General features: G+C 39.8%; 1 protein-coding gene across 3 annotated transcripts in view; it reads left to right on the top strand.

Moving 5' to 3' along the window:
- CCDC170 (coiled-coil domain containing 170) overlaps positions 1–23,765 on the top strand; it is a 93,074-nt gene that overhangs the window by 48,217 nt on the left and 21,092 nt on the right. For 2 of the 3 annotated variants that reach the window (XR_011495583.1, XM_044761467.2), the window contains exons 6-8: positions 10,159–10,476; positions 18,203–18,403; positions 23,111–23,284. Coding sequence is in view for 2 of the 3 variants with exons in the window: in XM_044761467.2 (XP_044617402.1) it covers positions 10,159–10,476; positions 18,203–18,403; positions 23,111–23,284 (693 nt within the window). In the remaining variant the exon portion in view is untranslated. The remainder of the gene's footprint in view (positions 1–10,158; positions 10,477–18,202; positions 18,404–23,110; positions 23,285–23,765) is intronic. The other variant, XM_044761468.2, reaches the window with a different exon arrangement.

Raw genomic sequence — 23,765 nt, 5'->3', positions numbered from 1 at the left:
TGGGGTTATTCCCTCTTGTGGTTAATAGCCAGCGAAGCCAGATATTATGACACTCATCTTGGTTATGCTGAGTCCAAAAGCTGTTAACACTCCTCCACTCAGGTTCCCTGCTCCTCCAGGGAAGGCTGCATACCTTAGGTTTGCTCCTGGCCAGGAGTGAAGTGTCGTAGCTTGTGAAAGTGGCTTTTTTTCTCTACACAAAGGAATTTCTGCCTCTTCCACCTCAGTCAGCACTGTCCCTTGTTGTGGGGTTCTTTTTGTCCAGTTTTCAGTTCTCTTTCAGGGGTAATTGTTCCAGCAGTAGTTGTAAATTTGTTGTGTCTGAGGGAGGAGGTGAGTTCAGAGTCTGCCTATGCTGCCATCTTTGTTGAACTCCTCTGGCAGGTTATTTCTTTCCCCCTTGACCTTACCTAGCAGTGGTATCATTTGTTGATTCTTGTCTGGATTAATTTACACCAGGCATGGCAACATGGTAACACTCTAATTTTATCATTCCTTCTACTCATTAGCTGGCATTCTTCCATAAAGACAAGATTTTTATTTTTTTCTTTTCAGTTCTAGGGACACATGGATTTTTATTTGCTTATTGTGTTACAATCAATTATTCTTTTTTTGGTGCTTCAGATCCACCAAGTTTCTCTAGTAGGAGTCCTTTCAAGATGGTCTCTGTGACCATGTCATCTGATTCCTTTAGTCTTTCAACACTTCCTTGCTTTCTGATAGAATACGATATCTTAGCCTCACTTAAAATTTCCAGGCCACAGAACTAAATAAGCTTATTCTCAAAGGACCTTTGGCTCTTTTTACTGGGAAATGCTGCTTAGAAAGCAAGATTTAGGCTTTAGGTGTGCTCATTGCTATTGGAATATCATTTCTTTCAGTGGATAGAGCTGGAAATACATTTTTAGTAATTAGTACTGATATTTTTAATTAAAAGTAATATTCTAGATTTTTCTTAACATCTTTCATTTTATATTAGTATCTTTTGAATCCTAATAATAATATTTACTCATTTGCTTTGTCTTATATTATACATAAAATTACTTCAGATTTGCACTTTCAATATTTGACCCATCAATAAACCTTCTAAGTAAAGTTTAAGGCTCTCAGACTTTTTACGTTAATACTGTCAACAATGATTAGTTTAATAGTCTTCAGTAGTCGATCACTTACCATTAGCATAGTCATTGTGCTAAAGTACTCAAAGAGGTTATGTACTTTGCTCAGTCATTGTGCTAAGTGCTCAGAGAGCTTATGTACTCTGCTGAAGTTCACACAGCTATTAAGTGTCAATGCTAGGATTTGAACCCTGGTCGTTACATTATTGTGCTTTCATCAGTAATCCCCTTACATATATATTCACATCTACATCCTACATACAAGTCTGATACCAAATACTATTTATCAGTAAAACAACAACAGTAAGTAGCCATGCAAATTTCCTCAGTGAAGGAATAACTTTAATTCAATTACAAATAGTAGTTATTAAATTATCAAACCTTGAAAATTATGAAGAACTTAATATTTACCTATAAAAATGGATTTCTGGAGATTAGCAGTAGGAAATGAAAATGTGTTGTAAGAGCACATTAAAAAACCAGGATTTATTCCTTTTCTTATATAAGCGTTTTTACTTGTAAATGACTGATGCAGTGTTGTTCAGACTTTGGAAACACATTCACTTTGGGATGAAGTTCCTGCCAAAATAATAAAAATCGTAAAAAAAAATATGGGCAATAAAAAGTTGAGTTCTTTAATAAAGTGCTCATTCATAGGAGTATGACTCCAAAGATTTACTAGTGAAAAATACTGTCAAGTGGTTTTGCTGACACATTAATGGGCTCGAGAAGAGTCTTCATAATGCTTTCTAAAGCTCTGTTTTTGAGGTAGGAAACTTGCTTTATTAGTGGAGTCCAGAATGACTGCAGACGTGGAAGCTTCTGCAGGGCTGGGATGCTCACTCTACCAAACTCAGCTTTTCTGATTTCCTTGATGATTCTATTAAGTTACTTTATGAAAATTTCCCAAATAAAAATCCAGGTGATTTATTATACATATGGAAAATACATTATTTGAAAATCTTTAGTAGGCAATATTAAAGTATGTTTTAAAAACTATCAAAGATTGGTACCTTTTCCCTTAGTTGTCTTGAAATAATCCAATATTGAGGAAAGTAGTCACTTTACCTACACAGGCCACATACATGTTTCCCACAGACTATACACGTTCCAATCAGTGGATCCAAAACTCATCTTACATATTGGATTTCAAACAGCTTCTTTTCCTCATATGGTTCACATTTTGTTTACTTCCAATAACTAGAATTGAAGCTAGGAAAGAATACTTGTTTTGGATTCAGGCAGGCCTGGTTTGGAAAGATACCCCTTCTGGTTTGTTTTTCTGCAGTCATGTGTGTAAGAGAGGAGAGCATAAGAGACATGATGAACAGAGTGGCTAAGAGGCCAGGCTTTGGGGCTTCTCTCTGGGCTCCAGAACCGTTTGTCCGTGTGACCCCAGGCGTCTGACTTATCTCAGTTTCTTCTCTGTAAAATAGGAAAATAATGTAAGGCTCTATCTCTTACAATCACTATTAGGATTGAACGATATAATCTACATGAAGTCGTCAGGATAAGCCTAGTGCATAATTGATGTTCAGTGTTTTTGTTTCCCTCTCTTATTTGTATTTTCTTTTATCTAGGGATTGAAATAAACATATGCTTATTTTAGGATTACAGGCATATGGAAATAGCTCCTGGAAGTGAGAAATTATTAGCCAGGATAAATTACTAAAATAATAAAAGATCACTTTACAATCCCAGCATCATAACATTGGAAGTGACCTTAAGGTCTTTTAGAATCTAAATCATCTAACTCTCTGTGTGAAATAAGAATCATCTTTCTAATGTCCCTGCATGGCTAGTGTCCAGCCTTTCCTTGAACTCCTCCAGAAGCAGGGAACTCACTACTGTTCAAGGAGGTCCACCTCCTCTGGGCAGTCTAACTGTTTGACGGTTCCTCACCGTAGCAAGTCAAGATCAGCATCCTATAGTTCACGTCCTCATCCTGGTTCTATCTTAATGAAACTGTACAGAATAAACGGCAATCCCTCTTCTTATGGCTACTCTTCACGTATCTGAAGACTATTTATCATGAATTTCTAAGTCTCTTCTTCTATCTGAACAGCCCAGATCTTTCAAACTTTTCTTACTTGAACCTTATTTCTTATCAATTGTGAGGTTTGGTGAGTTCTAGGCTTTGGGTGAGGAATTAAAATGAAAATAAACACTAAAATAATATCTGCTCATATTATAAAAAGTTAAAACTGTTCATAAGACTCTGAAGAAAATTTAAAACCTTCTCTCCTTCCCCTTCTAGCCTTACTTTTACACTCTTGCATTGACTTTTGATAATTACCATTGACTCTAAAGTTATACATTTCTATTCCTGATTCACCAATATGAGATAGTGCTTTTAGACTTTCTGCTATGAAATATGAGGAATTTAATGCCTCCTGCCTTTTTGTGTGTGTGTGTGAGGAAGATTGGCCCTCAGCTAACATCTGTGCCCATCTTCCTCTATTTTGTATGTGGGACGCCTACCACAGCATGGCTTGATGAGCGGTGCCTCAGTCCGTGCCCAGGATTTGAATCTGCGATCCCTGGGCCGCCAAAGTGGAGCACGTGAACTTAACCACTATGCCACCAGGCTGGCCCCTACCTCCTACTCTTTTACTCCCCTCTTTTTCCTCCCAATTTTTATTATGTCATTGTATTTACATTGTTACAGCTTGTAATATTTACATTCTGTTCGGTAACTATAAGTCTTCAATGGTTTGTCTTTAGGTTCATTTGACACGTTTAAAATAAATGAGAACAATATTTAAAATAACGTGATTACATCAATCTTTTTATTATGGCTTTAGCCCTAGCATGTGATGCCGAACCCATTCCATTTTGACAACGTCTCTCTTAAAATTTCCAGATGGGAACTGTCCATGGTCCTCCCGGCACAGTCTGGCCAGTCCAGGGCAGAGCATCTGCAGCGCTCAGTGAAGCCCAGGAACACGCTGGCCTCGTGGGCAGCTAAATTAACCTTAACTTGTAGGGAGTTTGTCAGAAATGAGAATTTCTAACATAAGCCAAATTCTTATTATTTTCCAAGGTTGATGATGTCATGGGGACAGCTCAGATTTGTGAAGGTCTTCCACATTTTGAAGTAAAATGTTCCTCTACAGCTTTCACTCCCTTCGATCGTGGGTCCAAGCAGAACCGACCTAACTCTCCTTCTACATGATTGTCTTTCTATTATTTGAAGACATTTTCAGGTTAAATGTTCTAGTTCTTTTCATATTTCCTCTAAGAATATGATTTCAAGACTTCCGCCATTCTCCTTCCTAAACTCTGAATGTACTCTAGTCTGTTTTTTTCCCAACTATCTGTGGGAAGGGTCAGTGTTTCTTTATTTCCAATTCATTGCTGACCGATACTTTTGTAAAGTCATTAAAAATGAATTAATAGAGAAAATTATTTAAAAAGATATATGAGGCACAAGTCTAACTGTTAAATATTAGAAGCTAGAGGCATAAAATTCAATTTCAATAAATATAATCAGAATAAACATGGGGAAAAGAAAAGAATTACATAAACTGTACACATTCTTCTTTGAAAATACGTGTGTGGGCTTAATATAGAGAATACTATTAAACTGATAGTATTTTGTCATTCTGAAATTGCATTTGAACAAAAAGTTATTACTGAAATCCTTTTATTAAAGTCATATGTGGTCACTTGGAACAAATACCACTTATGCCAATATTTAAAGTTTTATTGTGACAATGAGCTAGCTTCTTGCTTCTTCTTCTTTTTTTTTTTTTGAGGAAGATTAGCCATGAGCTAACATCTGCTGCCAATCCTCCTCTTTTTGCTGAGGAAGACTGTCCCTGAGCTAACATCCGTGCCCATCTTCCTCTACTTTATATGTGGGATGCCTACCACAGCATGGCTTGCCAAGTGGTGCTATGTCCACACCGGGGATCCAAATCGGCGAACCCTGGGCCACTGAAGCAGAACGTGTGCACTTAACTGCTGCGCCACTGGGCCAGCCCCAAGCTTCTTGCTTCTTAACTTACGTCATTTTGGTTGTATTGATGACAATGTTACATGCAGGAGATAATGTATGTTAAAACTGTTTCTATGTTTCGCTTTTAAAGCACTTACAGTAGACAGCCAGTCTCACAGAGGCTTGTTGACAATAGAAGAGGTTTTAGGGCAATTTCAGCTAGCTCAAGATATTTATTTGCAACTTGTATCCAAAATTAAACAAACGTTGTGCTTTCAAAAATCCATCTTCAGTTCTCCATCTATAGACAGTTTTATCACTTTATTGCGTAAAGGTATTGTTAAATTTAAGTGATCTTTTGATGGAAATTTAAATTAACTTTTGATGAAAGAAATGGATTCTGGATCTTACAGACTTTTTTCTTTTAAGATTTTATTTTTTCCTTTTTCTCCCCAAAGCCCCCTGGTACATAGTTGTATATTTTTAGTTGTGGGTCCTTCTAGTTGTGGCATGTAGGATGCCACCTCAGTATGGCCTGGTGAGCAGTGCCATGTCCTTGACCAGGATCCAAACCAGTGAAACCCTGGGCCGCCGAAGCAGAAAGAGTGAACTTAACCACTCGGCCTGGGGGCAGCCCCAAACATAATTTTCACTTTTGGATTATAGTTGGCAACCCATCTTAAAATATCACATGTAGTAATGTGTTCCTACTTGCACAACAGAAATGAGGCTCATGTCACGTGCCCTTTAACTTGTGAGTTCAACGAAACCGGAATGGGTCCATATCTTGTTAAAAAATTGATGTCAATGCCCTTATCCACAGAAAAGTACTTGGTAAAACCTGAAGCTACTTGCTAAGCTACTTACATTTCACCTAAGTCATGAATAAACATCTTATATAACAATATAAGATTATTAAATTCTTATGGTACGAAAAAATCGATGTCAAATTGCTATAGAGATTACTAAACTCTTGTTCTTAATTTCTCAAATTACGTTGTCGGGACTGGGAAGAGTGTCAAGAGTGGCACTAGTCTGTAAGTTGCCTTTTGAAAAGCACCACTATGGACGGGTTTTATCTATGTTAGAGTTTGAATCTCAAACTCAAAACTCCAGGTTTGGTCTAGTTTGAGGGAAAAGCAGCAGGACATCACCTCCCTTGTTTTAGATACTTTACGTCTACCAATGCAGCCTAAGCTTAGTGTGTGTGTGTGTGTATATGTTCATAACACTATTGATTCAGAATTTTAAATGGACAAAGTTCCCTAGGTGTTGTCATAGTTGTCACTGTTCTGTCACATCTTCCTTCCATTTCTGCCTACCAGCTGCAATTCCCTTCAGCAGAGATGATCAAAATTGGCATTTGCTTGTGCATATTTCTAGAGATCCTCTTTTTTTTCTTTTTGGTAAGGAAGATTGGCCCTGAGTTACCATCTGTTGCCAATCTTCCTCTTTTTGCTTGAGGAAGATTGTCCCTGAGCTAACATCTGTGCCAATCGTCCTCTATTTTATATGTGATATGCTGCCACGGTAGGGCTTGATGAGCTTGATGAGCAGTGTGTAGGTCCACGCCCAGGATCTGAACCTGTGAACCCTGGGCCATTGAAGCAGAAGAGCACAGACTTAACCACTAGCCACTGGGCTGGCCTGAGATTCTTTTCATGTAGGTACAAATGGTGCTAGACACATGGTTAGGCACCTTAATTGTTTTTTACTAACTATATCTTGGAGAGTTGTCCATATCAGGATATGAAAAGCTTCCTCACTTCTTTCTAAGACTACATAGTGTCCTATGGTACGGATGTCTCCTGTTTGTGTAACCAGCCACCTGTCAATGAATATTCATGCAGTACCTAATCTTTTGCTACATTGTAATTGACTAACTTCACATATACCTCATTGTCCGTGTTTGGTAACCGATCCCACAGATACATTCTTAGGACTGGAATTGCAGGGTCAAAGGATATGTGCATCTCAAATTTTGTTAGATCCTTATGCCAAAATTGCACCTATTCACACTTCATCCAGCAATGTATGAGGGTGTCTATTTGGGGGAATTTCTGAGTTTATTTGTTAATCTTATTTGCGGTAGGTAGAAGTAACCAACTGATTTTTAATTTTACAAAAGTTGTCTAGAGTTGAATGAATTAAGCTCAAGCCAGAAGTTCTCTGCTCTGAGGGCAATCAATTGTAGTTTTGAGAGGCAAGTTGAGCTCATGCACATCCTGATCCGTATCACAGTTAGCAGCATCATAACAGAAATCAGTTGTGTTTCAAAAACACAAACCTTTGAATGGCTTCATTATTTAACGCAGACACATTTAATTGGGAAGCTAAATTGAATGCCTTAATCATATTATTTACAAACGTTTTTGTTAAAAGTAATTGTGAAGGGGTCATTATTCATTTGTTGCATTAGTAAGACTGAATCTAAAGATTTGTTAATTAAGAACATTTGTTTTAAGTGAGTCCCATCACTGTCTCTATAAGGGTCTATCCAAATCTGCAAATGCAGTTTCCTCCGTGGAGGTCAGCCCTGATTTTTCTCGGAGGGAGCTCCTGGTTTCTTGTTCTGTGTGTCAGTGTGGTCTGACAGCAGTCCCCAGGTCCTGGCCAATGCTACCGATGTCTCATTACTTCAGTGTGTCCTTGAGGTAGCCACGCAACCCGACTCCACTCCAGCCGCTTCCTCCTGATAGCACTACAGGTAATTGCATTTGTGGACTAAGGACATCTGTTTCCAGCAGGTCAGCTCAGGGCCCCTGAATCACAGTGCTGGGGGAGCGGCCGTCCCCAAGGCCTTGTCACTGGCTCCTGAGTCCTGTGTTTCACACGAGAAATAGTTCAGTGGGCTGACACGTGTCCGGAAAAGAAGTTTGACCTGCTGCCATGTGCCTCTGTAGTCTGGGATCACAAATGAATTTTCTGATTTTTATTAGATGTAAATGTGGGAAGTTTGAATTTGTGAGCGCACTGTTCTGGCCCTTGTCTCTCAGGCAGTGAGCTGACCATCTGACAATGGGGTGGAAAATATTCCTCACGGCTGAAATATTGCATTGTGTGTGTTGGTCTCCTGGTACCAGCTGCCAGTTGACTAGCTTACTCCAAACTGATACTAAGTCTATAGTGCTCAAGCCTCTGATATGTTTTTTGTGTATTTTGAGGACCTTTTGTAAATACTTGGATAAAAACATCACTCTATTGGTCATGGCAATGCCTCTCTTTAGCTTAAGGGGGTTTCTTTGAATATAAAAGTTAATATATTATATTCTATAGGCTTTTAACCCAGGGGAGAAGAGTTAAGTTTCATCCCTGCATCATTGAATTTAGGACCTCAATTTTCTATCCACACATTAAATTGTAGTTTCTAAGTAAAATATGGACCCAATTGATCACCAGTGCTGACACTGCTTAGTCTAATTGAGCAGCTGTTGTATTACTATCTGAAAAGAAATCTGTGACGTGTTTGGCAGCCAGCCCCGGTGACCTAGTGGTTAAGTTCAGCACGCTCTGCTTTGGTGGCCTGGGTTCTCTTCCTGAGTGTGGACCTACATGACTCATCTGTCAGTGGCAACGCTGTGATGGCGGCTGACATGCAAAATAGAGGAACACTGGCAACAGATGTTAGCTTAGGGCGAATCTTCCTCAGCAAAAAAATAAAGAATAAAAAAATACACTGAATTGGTGATAAAGTACTCTTGAGCTTTACTTTAAGGGCCATAATTTAATTAGCAGCAGGAGTGGGGCTTCTCTGCAAAGAGGACTAGTTTGGAAAGGGAGTGGGGAAATGAAGCTGTTGCCAGGACCCTGAGAAGCTAAGCATTTCACAGAATAATGTTCCATAATTGGTTTAGTTATTACATCTCTGAAAAGGGCAGACTTCTAACTACCTCCCCAGTCCATGACTTTTCTTTCAAATGGATGCCTGAGACTTCCTGGATTTAAAAAAATCACCATAAGAAAAAAAAAAATAAGATGCTCTCTTTTCTATAAAAAGTAGCAAGTAGCATTTCAAGCAACATTTTTCTGTCTCCAAGATGTTGGTGGAGATAAACTCCTTTTAATGGCCAGTTCTACAGCAAAATGGATGTTTGCAACTGGCCAGTTTAGAATCTGTTCTTCAAAGCTATTGTTCCTTTTTAGATATTTTTGCCCCAACATACTATTTTTAATAAAAAACCAAATATTTTTTGCCAGTTAACTAGGCTGCAATACTATAGCAGTGGTTAACCAACTGCTTAATCTTATTTGATGTGAATTCATGTCTTGTGGAGCTTGATGTCAACATGTGTTTTTTTTATATAATAATTTTAAAGATGGCCCTTTCATGACTCTTTGGATCATTCTGGATTTTGGCAAATAGAAGTAGGTGCACAGAGAACCCTCCCAATGCCCTTCATTATTTTTATGAACCTAATCATACGTATTATATTAGTTAAAATTATTCTTCTCAGTGTGGTACTTTATCTCCCTCTGTTTTCAGTCCTCCCACCCACCAAATGGCTAGTTGTTTCATCTCCTTCAGGTTTTATTGGCATCAGTCTTGTCTTTATGAGACAAGAGGATACATAGTCAACGAGTATTGAAAGAAAAATCTGATTCTTCTTTACACAGTGATGTCTTTAGGAGAATCCTACTCTATTATTTAGAATAGTATTAAGGAGACATCTTCATTCAAATAATTTTTGGTTCCTAGTTAGGGCTTATGGTTTACTCAAAATCAATTTCCGTGTGTACCAAGCTTGAGAACAGACAGTTCTGTAAGCATATGCTACCTCTGGACTGAATCTACTAGCATGTTAGCCAACAATTTGTTTTTATTAACTCTTTCTAGAGGTCCACAAAGAAAAGGCTTATATGTCAGTGTTCTTTTTTTTTTAACATCTCTTTTCTCTTTTAGACACCTAAATTAACCTGACATCACCTTTACAACTTAATAACTTTATGAAGAGAGGATAGGAAACTTAGAGTTAAAAATGGAATGAGCACTGAACTCTTAACTCCTTGAGGTCATTAGTAAGCAAAGTAAGTGATAAGAAAATGCACATGTCCCTAATTGGCTGCTAATGTTACTGTCTTCACTGTCTGTGGTTATATTAGGACTTGCTCAGTGCTGTGGAGGCGAAAGAAGCTTTGGAAAGGGAAGTTAAGATCTTCCAAGAAAGGCTGCTTGCTGGCCAGCGGGTCTGGGAGGCCTCGAAGCAGGAGCTGAGCCTGTTGAAGAAAAGTTCCTGTGAACTGGAGAAGAGTTTGAAGGCCAGTGTGGATGCAGCCGCGGCCTCCCAAAGCCAGCGCTCCTCATTCAGGGAGAAAATCGCAGCCCTCCTTAAGGGTAGCATGGGCCTGACGAGGTCCACTGAGGACGCCATCCTGGAGGGGATTCGAGAAATGGGCAGCCAGGAAGAGAGCAGGAAAAGGGTGAGTGGGTAATGGCGGCTTCTAAGTTTTTTAAGCACAGTAAACTCATTCATTTAGCATCTCAATAAATGAGATGTCTAAGTTACTTCAAAGTATCATTTAAATGTGGGTTTATGACTTTCAATTGTACATCATACTTACCAAGCCCGGACAGTCACTCAAGTGATAGCTAACCACGATGCGGGTTCTGGAGTCAGAGTGACCCCGTGCTGAATCCTGTCTCTACTGCAAACTCACTCACTCCAGGGGTGACCTGGGGCAGGTCCTGAGATTCCAGCCTCTGAGATTTAGTTTCCTCACCTGCTGTACAGGGACAGCCCAGGTTATCTGAAACCCTTGGGGCCCGATGTGTTTTTGAACTCAGAATGTTTTAGGGTTTACAAAGATAAAATTGTACACAGAAAGATAATAGAGAAAGCAGTCTTATGCATTCACCCTCATTGGGGTCTGGGGCAGCACCCCGTAATCAGCCACATTCATGGTTCTACAGCAAAACCGGGAGCAACTCTACCACTGGGATTCACCCGGACTATGAATAGCCTCAGGTCACCTCAGGTCAGGGTTGGCTGCCAAATCCAGCCAGGTCAAGCTCTGCCAGCAAATGCATTATGGAAAAAAACTGTGAGTTTTCAGCTCCTTTTGGAGTTTAGAATTGCACTGAAGGGTTCCTAGACCTGTAACAGTATGTGCCTCATAAGGTTATGGCTTGTTGTAAGCATTAAACGAAAAAAAAAGTTGTGAAGTCCTTAATCCACTTTCTGGCAAATGACAATGATAAATAATAACTCTTGCTGCCCTTTCTTGTCCTCGCTCTCCTCCTCCTGTTTGCAATACGTTGGTGCCCAGAACAGTTTTTTAGGGGACCCATTTAACAAGTGGAGAAAAATGGCTTAATTCACATAAACCACTGAAGCTTTTTAAATTTTATCTTGTTATACTATTAATAATTCTCATTTTCTATAAAGCTTTGCTTAGCAGAGTCAACTTCAGCCCGACTCTATTTAAATTATCATCAAATTTAAATTGCTGAAGTCCTATGTAATGAGGTTTTAAAGTAAATAATATCCAAATTCTATGTATAATTCCATGAGACTATTTCTTCTACTGAGTTCATGCTTTGCTCAAAAAGAGAAAATGCACTTTTCCATCTTTTATTGTTCCTAAGAAACTTGGAGAGATCACTGACTCAAAGTTCAGGGTTGCATTTCTAAATTTCCTTTAACAATAAAACACTTTGAACTCCCTTTAGAAATTCTCCAAAATTCACGTGTGCTGTAGGAGCAACCCTGGCGACTCCTTTGTCTGAGCATCAGATTCCCTTTGTAGATATAAAACGTCCATCCCTGTACCATGTGTGGGTCTCTGAGAGTAGCTAGTTTTTCTCGTGATTCGGTACACACATAGGTGCTGGACTCGGGGAGGAAATTATTTCCAGGACTGAGAAAAACTCCATCAAGTTATTTACCTTGAATAGTAATAGACGTTCTTCAATAGCTAATGGTTCTGTGCCATTTCATTTTGTTGCTTCCTTCTACTTCTCCAAATGTTTTCCTAAAACTATTTTCCTTCCAGCTTGTGTAACACGGCATAAAATTGTCAGCATGATGTATATGTTTATTTTCTAAAGCAAAATGATGTAAATTGGTTAAGCTGGATGCGCCTTCCCCCACTCCCCATAAAAATTAGAATGATTCAGAGTCTTTTCAGTGCCTTTGTCTGCCTCTGCTACCCTGTAATTTTTTTCAATAGCTGCTTTCACTATTTAAAAGCCTGAAATCAAGCATATAGCTGGTGTCTTGGGTGACTCATCTTCAAGTAAAATCAGGAGAAAATGGATTTCATATATTGTCTTAGAAATGTTTCTGAAGAATGGGAGCTTTACAAATTGATGAGTCTGTTTGTTGAGGAGGCTGCCTCCCCTTGCCAGCTGCCATGGTTTAAACACACAGTTGACAGTTGAGTAATACCCATATGAAGGCCAATGGTGGTTCAGCTTGGGCCTGGCAAATTCTCCACTTCACTTGTCAGCTCCTACCGCCTGAACGCTGCTTTTCTTTTTACCCCTTTGTTAGTCATTTTCACTCTCCTGTGTTTGCAATTCTCAGTAGAATTCCGGACACCACCCACACTTTTTCAGTAGGTCATTTCTACTTGTTGCTTGCTTTCCTGCTTACAGCAAAATCTGATTTCCTTTTTGGAAGCTTTACTGTATTTCAGAACAGAATTTCTCAGCCTTGGCACCTTTGACCTTTGGGGCTGGCTAGTCCTTTGTTGTGGGCACTGTAGGATGTTTAGAAGCATCTCTGGCTTCTACTTAATAGACACCAATAGAACCCTTTCTCTCCCCAATTTGTGACAATGAAAGATGTCTCCAGACATTGCCAAATGTCCTTGGGGGGCAAAATCGCCCCCAATTGAAAACCACTCTTTTAGAGGAATATTCCACTGTTGGGTTCCCAGAAATTCCTAATGAATATTTAGATGTTATTTAGCCTTGAAATTTGAGGACACGTGTAGCAGGTGTTTTTTGAAATAGCGATTTGCACAATGACAGAAAGTTGTGACATTTTCAGATTTCAGTTTAGAATTTTGAGACAAAAATCTTTTTCATACTTTTAGATGTTTTGTAACTGGCTGATCATCCAGATGAGAACTGATTACGTACAGAGAGGACATGACATGATCGATTTCTATGTCATCTCCTAAATTAAAGACAAATTGATAGAAGCTCACCACCGTTCATCTAGACAGCTCTTTTGTTCTCTTTAGGGCACGAGTAAGGTTATATTTCCTCCACTGGAGGGTTTCTTAGTCCAGCGGCCCTGTGGGAGCTGTGGGGACCCAATCTGATGCCCGAAAGGACCTGAGATGTGCTCCATAACTCCCTGACGCCCCCTTCTGATCTCATCATTCTGCTCAGTTCTGAATTCTCCAATATACTAAACCAGACGTTTACCCAGGAGCTTCAGCAGACTTCCACTGATGTTTCATTGTCCAAAATTATGTTACATGGTCACCCCTGGCTACAAGGGCATCTGGGAGAGGGAGCACAGAGATTATAGCTTTCCCAGCTTCTATAGTATATTAACTTCCTAGGATGGCCATAACACAGTGCCACTAACTAAGTGGCTTAAACAACAGTAATGTATTGTCTGACAGTTCTGGAGGCTGGAAGTCCAAAGTCACGGTGTCAGCAGGGCTGGTTTCTTCTGAGAGTGGTGGGGGAAAATCTGTTCCATACCTCTCACCGAGCTTCTGATAGCCTCAGACAGTTCTTGGCTTATGGATGGCATTCTCTCCGTGTCTTCACATCATTTTCCTTCTATTCGTATGTGTCTCTTTGTCTAAATTGCCCTGTTTTATAAGGACACCAGCCAGATTGGATTGGGGTCCACCCTAATGACCTCATTTTAACTTGATTGTCTCTGTAAAGAGTCTATTTCCAAATAAAGTCACATTCTGAGGTACTAAGGGACTTCAACATGTCTCTTTTTGGTGGAGCCAATTCAACCCATAACAAAAGTTGACACCCACAAAGGGGAGGAGGGCTAGTCAGTCAATAGTGCTGACCACACATACTGACAAGAAGGAAGGAGAATTTGATTGATGTTATGTTCCTGGTTCCTGATAACTTACTTCATATATTTCCTAAGTGAACATGATAGCTTGCATAATCATAAAAGAGTTGTTTATGCCCAAAAGGCACTGGTTCTTAAGGGACCCAAGTGGCTCTTTGTTCAGTTTATGGCTCTCGTGCTTCCATTTGGTTTAATCTTAGGGAAGAAATGCCTCTCTGGCAAAATCAACAAGTACTTGTCCTTGGGAAATGAATTAATTCTTTTTAGGGCACTATGACTTCATTTCCAAAAACCAAGCTGCTTGTTTTTGAAGTATAGTTTACTTCGGTGCCGTTTTTGTTAAAAAAAAAATTGAGGTCTGTATTCTTTATCACAACCTGCTCGCCATTCCCTACATCTCTAGTGTTGAAATCCCTGATACATTTTGTCTCACAGAATATCGGGGACATGTTAACAGATGATGTTGAAGAAAAGAGGAAAAGAAAAGCTTATTGATTCTTTAGACTTCTTGGTGTGAAAAACACAGCACAACTTTACAGTTTTGGCAGGATGCATATGTTCACCCGAGCACCAGCATTTGATGTCCTGAGAATGAGTCAGATTGGAATGTTAATTTATTTGAATAATTTATGTAAATTTGGCTCTGAAAAAACTTGGTGGTACCATATGCACTGAGATCTAAATAACCTTAGGAAGCTAAGTCTTGTGATGTGTGCAATATGGGGAGATGCTCAGCTGTTCGCTCCTCTCTGGACACCAGAATCTTGCCAGGGCGGCTGGGTAGATTCTGTACGTCCAGCCGTCTGCATAAGGGCGGCTCTAAAAGTTGTGCTCTGCTGAGCCTTCAGGTTCCTTGGAACATTTTCAGGTCCACACAGGGTGAGGATGCGGGAGGGACCCACCCTCCTTTGATTCAAGCACATTTTCCCCATATTTGTCCTTCACAGAAAGACTTCTAGTTGAAAACAGTTTCTACAGACTGAAAATAGTTTGAGAAACATGACATAGGACAATTCCTGGAAGGAGTCCTTTAACTCTCACGACAAAAGCTTAGGATTGACTCAACCCACATACTGGAAATAGTAATACTGGTGATAAAAATGGATGCAATGTGGGGCCAGCCCCGTGGCTGAGTGGCTAAGTTCATGTGCTCCACTTTGGCAGCCCAGGGTTTCACCAGTTCAGATCCTGGGCACGGACCTAGCCTGGCTCATCAAGCCATGCTGTGGTGGCATCCCACATAGAAGAACTAGAATGACGTACAACTAGGATATACATTTATGTACTGGGGCTTTGGGGAGAAGAAAAGAGGGAGATTGGCAACAGATGTTAACGCAGAGCCAGTCTTCAAAAAAAAAAAAAAGAAGGCAAGAACCACGTTAAAAAAAATGGATGCAACATGCTGAACTTCAACTGGGTATGAAACATCATGCTACTCAAATTGTTTGAAGTAGCTCATGTAATCATCATGGCAGAGTCTGTAAGTTTAAGAGAGGTTAATTACTTGCTTCAGCTAACATGCTGGCAAGTGATAGACTGGGGAACTTGAAACCAGGACTCTCTGAGTCCAAAGTCCCTGTCCCATGGTCTGGTCTACATCAGGACGTCTGCTTCTTCCTTCAGGGTCATTATCACTCCCTTAGTCTAGCTTCCTGCCATTGCTCGTGGTGTCATCTTCAAAATGAAGTCTTTACTGATTAATTTCCATGGAAGACTTTGCTTCCTTCTGGTAACCTCTGCAGCAGGCTGACTGTGGCTAAGTGATCGCGTAATTCTCCATCTCTCCAGCTGAGGTTTCCTGCGTCTGTTTTCTCTTTGGTTTCATTCTCTTTGCTAGGTCAACAGGTGGATAGAACTGTTGAAGGCTCTTCAGGTAGAAAGACGCCCTTCCTATTTGGAGTCAAAGGTGAAACCACATCTCCCGCTGCACAGAAGCGTGTGTCGTACTTTGTATCTTAGAATATCATTAAACAGCCCCGCAGGGGGCAGTATCTCGGGGAAGTTGGTTGATGGCCCCTGTTTTGTAGGTTGCTTTGTATTGTGCCAAGGTTAAAATCAGATCCATTATTAGTTAGTAAGTACTAAGGGAAGGAAACATGAAATGAGCGTTCTCAGAGACTCATACTCTATAGTGAAATTCGAAATTTCCTTAGGAAATACCATTCCTTGGATGTGCTGCTGAGCAGCTTGTCATCAAATATCTGATTTCAAGTGGCCAGAGGAAAATAGATTGAATTGAATTATAGGCCTGGGACCTTGAGAGCCACGGACACACAGATTAGAGAGTTTAGAGAGCAAGTAGTCTAACTTTCTGATTGTAGCATTTCAGGCTACCTCGTAACATTCTCAACAAATGGTTGGCCAACTTCTGGCCATCTCCAGAGACTGAGAAGCCATTATTTGACATGGATTGATGCTTAAAATATAAGATAGAAACAAAGATACAGGGACTGGCCTGGTGGCATAGGGGTTAAGTTCATGCGCTCTGCTTCAGTGACGCAACCCTGGGTTTGCTGGTGTGGATCCTGGGTGCAGACCTACACACTGCTCATCAAGCCATGCTGTGGCAGCATCCCACATAGAAGAATTAGAAGGACTTATAACTAGGATATACAACTATGTACTGGGGCTTTGGGGAAGAAAAAAAAAAAGAGAAAGATTGGCAACAGACGTTAGCTCAGGGCCAATCTTCCTCACCCAAAAAAGCATACGTTAAAAAAAAAAAAAAAGGAAAAAACCCAAAAAACCCCAAAGATGCAAAAGTGCATATATAATACTGTCTCAACTATATTTTAGCAATGCATAAAAATAAATTATTTAAAAATATTAATCGTTGTTGCCTCTGGGTGGTGGGATAATGGGGATTAGTTTTTGCTTATTTATACTTTTTTTCATTTTTAATGAATCTTTTACAATGGGCACGTATTACTTTGAAATTGTGGGGACCAGGGGAAAGCCTTCCTTACACCGCAGTGGAATTCCTCCTGTGATTTTTACCTGTTGGTCCTCGACTTGAGCTCTGTGGGCAACTCAGAACAACTTCTGTGCTTCTTCCATATAACAGCCTTTCCAAATATTTGAAGACAGCTTGAATGTCTTCTTGCGTTTAAGCATGGTTGTTTATAGAGAGGCAAGCAGAATTTTATTTTTTAGACTGAGACTGTAAATCTGAAACCATCAAGATATTTCCATTTCTGTGAAAATGGTACTATGCAAATATCTATTACATTTTTCCTTTTCTCTTCTAAAACAAACCATAAAAATGACAAATTTACCCCCTCAAACTTGGTGTTTTTATTGAATTCAATATTTTATGAAAACTCGATTTGGTAGAATCAGTTTGAGTATTCTCAAAGTGTACCTGAGGTCTTTGGTAAACTTACATCTTGGTTTAAGAGAAGCCAAGTTCTGGGGGTTGTGAAGAGTCTTGGGGTCTTTATTGGAGAAGCAGTGATTTTATGCCATAGAAGAGGAGGGGGTAATCAGAGTCTCCTGCCTTCTTGTACGTCGCCATTGACCCTATTTAGAGTCACCACGTTAAAGGAATTTTGACCTTTCAAATGCTAAAGTGATAACATTACGAGATAACTATTCGGCACAGGGGCAGAACCACTGAAGTTGAGTGCATGAGTACCCAATATTCAATAGAAAATTGACAAAAAGCTTGAAAAAATATCTTTATGCTCTTGAATTCCTGATCAAGCCTGAAGGTTGCTTATAAAGATGAACTCACTGTATAATCTTTAATCCACTGTGTGTGGTGGGAGAGTTCCTCTGGCCAATGACACTTTTATAGGTTTTTAAGGTATTTTCTGTCTGAGCTCTTTCCTACTAAGCTTTGAAACTCCTAAATTAATGGCTGTTTTAGGGATAAGTAAATATCATCTGTAATAATTATTGAGCAACCCGTTTAAGGAATTACATAAAAATTAAAAATACCAATTGAAAGTGCTTTATTAGAAAGCAAATACAGATTTATTTCAAGCAGAGGCAAATACATCTACCGATTACCTGTTTTTATTTAATTTTTACAAAGAATCTGGAAGTTGGTGTTATAAATAGTCATGTTGCTTGGGCTGAGCACTAAATTTTAACACTTTGTTGCATCTCAAACAAAGCTTATCCTTGTTCTGTTGCTTTGTTTCCAGATGGTCTCCCAGCTTGAAGCCCAAATATCGGAGCTTGTTGAACAGTTGGGAAATGAGTCTGGGTTTCACCAGAAAGCTCTACAGAGAGCCGAGAAAGCCGAAGACAAGCTGGAAGCTCTTCAGGGTCAGCTGACACATCTGGAGGGAGAGCTGATTTCTGGAGATGTTTTGAGAGACAACTTGACGTTTGAGAAACAAAAAGTAATAACCTGAGGACACGTCCATGGGTGGAAGTGTCTGTTGCAGTATAAAATTTTACCTGAAAACATTCTAATTGTATGGTACTTTGGTAGATTGGTTAAGTTTTGAGTCCTAAGTAAATTTCAAGGCATGGTAGATATTTTTTGGGGTCTCTTCCTATTCTTTGAAGCTTCCTTAATTGAAATTAATTCAATTAAATTCAATTAAACTCAACAGGTATTTATTGAACACCTATTATATATGAGTCCCTGAAGGTTTGGAAACTGAAGTATGAATAGCATATAGTTCTTGATCTTAAAAGGCCCATAATTCAATAAAGAAGACAGACATTCAAATAATTTGCTGTACTGTAAGACTATAAGTGTTATGAGAGATGTATTGATTAATAAAGTGCTATAGGAGCAGTGAAAGGAAGGATAACTTCTGGATAAGGGGAGGATTTTACAGGGAAGGAAATCATTAAGTTCATCTTTGAAGGATAAGATTTTAGTGAAGAGAAGGGGCAGACTGCAGGGAAAATTGCGCAAAAGCTTGCAAGTACATAACATTACCTTCAGAGGCTGCAGAATGATTATTCCCATATGGCTTGAATGTGACATTCTTGGTGGGGCTATGGCAGGAAAGAAGACTGGAATGGCTTGGAATTATGAAGATTGAGTATTCTTTATTCTGTAGAATATGAGATATAATAAGCAATTTTTACACACCACGATGTTTTAGAAAGATAATGTGACGTCATCGTGGAGCTGAGATTGCAGTATGGAGAGACTCAGAAATGACAATGGCAATTACCCAGAAGATTAGAAGGGGTCCACAGTTGTGATTTGACCATGGGAAGATCATCCATGACCTCTGAGAGGCAGATTCAGTAGAGTGGCGGAGAAGAGAAGCCAGTTTGCATTGGGCTGAACAGCCACTAGTAAGGGAAGAGTTAGGGACTTTTCGCAGTAGACTACTAGGAAGTCTGGTGACCAAAGAGAAAAGAGGCAGAAGCAGAAGCTGTGAAAAACAGGATCAAAGAAAGGTTTTATTGAACAGATTGGGAAGGTACGTATCTGTGAAGCATGGGAGTCCGTAGGGGAAGGGAAAGAGAGACAAATGTGTCAACAGCACAGGTGCAGAATTTGGCTTGCCAAATACTCTTAGGTTGAAAAATGTGTACTCTGGAAACTCATTCATTTTCATTCTTCTGTACTCAAACAAAATTGAGGAAGCATCATGCCTACGTTGAAGGTTGGATATGCAAAGATGCACAAGAAGCATCTGTGGGAAATCCTAGTCCAGTGGATGAGACAGAGGAATCAGGACACAATTAGTACAATTAGTGCTATAATAGAGGTAGGTATAACATTTGACAGGAACTTGGATAAAGGAGTAATTACTTCTTTCTTGTTTCTGTGTGTGAGGAAATGAGCCATCTTCACACCAGAGGTGACATTCGCGAGGGGCTTTGAAGAATGCGTAGGAATTTGTGAGGCAGAAGAGGTGGGGAAGAGATTCAGGGTAGAGGGAACAGCAGGAAGGACCAGGGAATGGAAGTGTGACAGGACTGCTTAGAAGAGGAATGAGGCACAGGGGGACTGGAAATGGTGCTTGGTGAGGCCAGAGGCATGAGGTGGCTCTGGAGGCAGGTGGGAAAAATCGAGATAGAACAGGCTAATTACTCAAAGCTTTATTCTGTAGGCAATGGGAAGCCATAGAAGGTTTTTGAGGAAAAGAAAGTTTTCTCTGGAGGCCGACTGGCTCTGAGCATCTAGAGATTAAAGGTTGGGAGTCCCGTGGGGGATTCTTAGAATAGTCCAGATCGGAAGATAATAAGGGTCTGGACCAAGCATTGGTTTTGTGAATGAAGGTAAGGGGTTGAATTGAGAAATTTGGGAGAGTGAAGGGAATTTTTCTATCAGATAGCTGAAAAGATGCGTTGGTTGAAATTTTGAGTTTGAAAGGAAATACTGCACCTGAGCATGAGATGTTAAATTGGAGGAACTATGCCTGCTGGACCTTGTTCCATCTAGATAGATGTTCCATGAACACCTTGCACTAAACATATTCAAAATGGAAATGATTACCTCTCCCCCAATTTACCCCTTCCTGCCTCAGTGATGACAAGATAATTTGCCTCCAGTTGTTCAACCCAAAACCCAAGAGTGATCCTCAATGCTTCCCTCTTTTAAATCATTCCTAAGCACTGTAGATTCCATCTCCTTAATATGCCTCAGATGCCACCCCCATTTCTGTATTTAGTAACAGTGCTTCAGTTCAGAGCACTATGATAATTTGCATGGACTACAGAAATAACCTTCTAGCTGATTCTCCCACTGCTGCCAGGGAGGTCTTAATAAAATGCATGTCTAATTTTATCTTTTTCCATCTTAAAACTGGTCAGGGGCTCTCTACGACCCTCAGCATCAGCTACAGATTCCTTCTTTCCAGGGCTGAGCATTCTGTGACCCAGCCAGTTTCCCTCTCCAGGCTCCCCATCGCCTGCGATCTCTCCAGCCAATGGTGGCAAACTCACTCAGAGGCCTCCTGGGACCAGCAGGGCCCTGGTAGGGTGTGTGGTGAGTGATGCCTGGGTCAAAAACATTCATATTCAAATTTGTAAAAAGCTGGCCAGTTGCCTGGCCAAAGGAAAGAGAGCTCCCTTAGCATCTCATACTGCGCGTTGCTGTACTCTCTGAGAAAATGTTCTCTTTACCTCCTTCACCTTGTAATAACTGACCCTTGAGGACTCAGCTCCAGAATCAGTTCCTCTGGAAGTCTTCCCTAAGAGACTTAGTTCTCCTTCATGCAACATGTGCCTGTGTCTGCCGTGCCGCTTATATCCCTTATTCATTGATTTTTTAATTCATCTTCTTCAAACCACTTCACACTGCTTGAGCCCAGGGGAAATCTTTTCCCTGGGTTTCTCCAGGGCTTAGGGAGGAGTCAATAAACATTATTTACATTATAGGAGAAATGTATCAAAGGCATGAATTTTAGATAGACTGGTGTCTCTTCCCTCCCTTCGTTGTAATGACTCATTAATTTTGATTGAGATTGTGCCAAAATAGTTCTCAGTTATGAAAGTAAATTATGTAAACCGATTCTGTCCATGGTGAATTTTTCATATATAACTGCCTATGAAAGGCATGTCTTCATAGGGATCCTAAGCATGTAAAATTGCAAAGCAAAGTTATACAGAATTTAGATTTACATATAGGTCATTGAGGTTTACACAAAATAGTATAGAATATATTCATGCTATCCAGGTGCCCCTTCCCCACAAAAAAGAATATATACATTCTAAACTGTGATTCAAATGAACGAAACATACAGTAATCCTTCCAGCAACCTTGACTTTCTTACATTGCCAAGATCCTTAAAATAGGCGCTTCCACTGTGGGGTCTTGACTTAATCTTGTCTTAATTCCGTCCTGCCTGTTGTAGATCCTTCTATGCTAAGTAGATGGGCCACATGTAGAAATAGAAAAAGAGGCTTTTGTACCTTGTGTGAAAGATCCCAACTCTATTTCATTTAAAATAAAAACAATAGCAGTTATTTCACTTTTGTTCACACAGGTTAGAAATGGAAAATTCCAAGTGGAGAGCAGACACAACATTAAGAAGTGACAAAATGATGATCAGAGACAAAAGCACCTTATTGTCTTGTAGCACAGTAAAATAAGTGGTATTTGTAATGACTGTGACTTATAAAGAAGAGATTCAATTTTATGTAATGCTATTTAGCAAAATTAGAAAATATACACTTAGAAATAATTTCATCCTGATGACTAAAATATAGATAGTTCTGGGCTTTTAAGCTGGCATGCTTCAGTCATCAGGAAATTATACTTATTTAAACATATAATTGCCTGAAAATGCCAGATGGGTGAGGTGTTATTGCAATGAGAACATTTCAAAGATAAAACACAAATCATGAAATTATGGTATAGAAATCTTGTTGATTGATTTACTCATCTAGCAAGCACTTAGTAAGCGTTATTCTATGCCTGGGCATGGCCAGATAAGCCACGGAAAGCAAGTGGAGGAAGATTCTAGAACAGTTTTGTAAGTGTAACCTGTTAAAATATGAACCTTGACTTCCTTGATATGGCTGTATTTTAGAATGTTGTTCCTTTAACTTAGATACATTAAGGATTCTTCAAGACATTTTCTAAAGCATTTTAACTTAGAAAACCAAAACATTGTCCAAGTTTATATGGAGATCATTAATTTTGGAGTGATCCGTAGAAGCCAAGAAGAGTAAAGTGGTAACTGATTAAGTCATCATTTTCCACCTTTGAAGCCAAGGGCCAAAGTAGGTGGAAAAAATTGCCCCAAAAAGGTACATGGATGAGTGGATCTCTGGAGCTATATTGGCCTGGAAGGAGCATGGTGGAAGTAGCATGTAGCCAAAGCAGAAATATACAGATGTAGAGCATGCCAAATTTGTGACATGACAGGGTTAAAAAGAGTGCAGTATAATATTAGATTGAACGTCAAGGTCACTAACCAGGAAAGTCAAGAGAATTTGGAGAAGGAGCAGGGCATGGAACTGGCAGGCTGGTTCAGAAGGTCATCACCAGACATTGGGGTCAGGTGCCAGGCTCCATACCGGGTTTAGTGCGAACTCCCAGTAAGCTTGGGAGAAAGAGAAGGACTCTGTATGATCATCTGTTTACTTTACTCTTGTGCCCCTTTTTTCATTTTTGTTCTTGGGTTTAGTATCTTAAATTTCTGGATCAGCTCTCAGAGAAGATGAAACTGGACCAGATGGCTGCTGAACTTGGCTCTGACATGCGTCTGGATGTAGTTTTAGCTCGCGTAGAGCAGCTGGTCCGCCTTGAGAGCAACGCAGTCCTTGAAAACAAGACTATCGCCCACAATTTACAGAGAAAGGTAGGGGAGATTAAAACTTGCGAGTGTTGAAAGAAGACATTTCTGAGAAATTTAAATATTGAAAGATAATTAGCCCCCACTGTATTTACTGAGGTGGTTAGAAAACATATTATAAGAATATACTTAGAGTCTGAGTCTCTATTTCAAGTCTGAAGGGCTGGAAGTGCATTACCTAAGGTTGTGTTTGATTATGAATAACAAAGACCCAAACTAACAATAGCTTAAACAAGCAAAAGTGTTTCGTTTTTTCTTTTCTCACATAAATTTCTGGAGGTGGGCAGCTTAGGGTGAGCATGGCAGCTCTGCTCTGTAAAATTTTCAAGGAACCAGGCTCATTTCAGCTCATTATTCTCCCATCCCTAGGGTGGTCTTTGTCCTCATGGTCCAAAATGGTGCCTAGAACCATTATGTCTGTGTTCCAGGCAGTAGGTTGCAGAAGAAAGGGATGAAGAAGAGGGATGCAGAAGAGCATGCGTGAGCT

The sequence above is a fragment of the Equus asinus genome, chromosome 1 (genome assembly GCF_041296235.1).
Source record: "Equus asinus isolate D_3611 breed Donkey chromosome 1, EquAss-T2T_v2, whole genome shotgun sequence".
In the NCBI taxonomy this organism is placed as follows: domain Eukaryota; kingdom Metazoa; phylum Chordata; class Mammalia; order Perissodactyla; family Equidae; genus Equus; species Equus asinus.
This window is presented reverse-complemented; position numbering and strand designations above follow the sequence as displayed.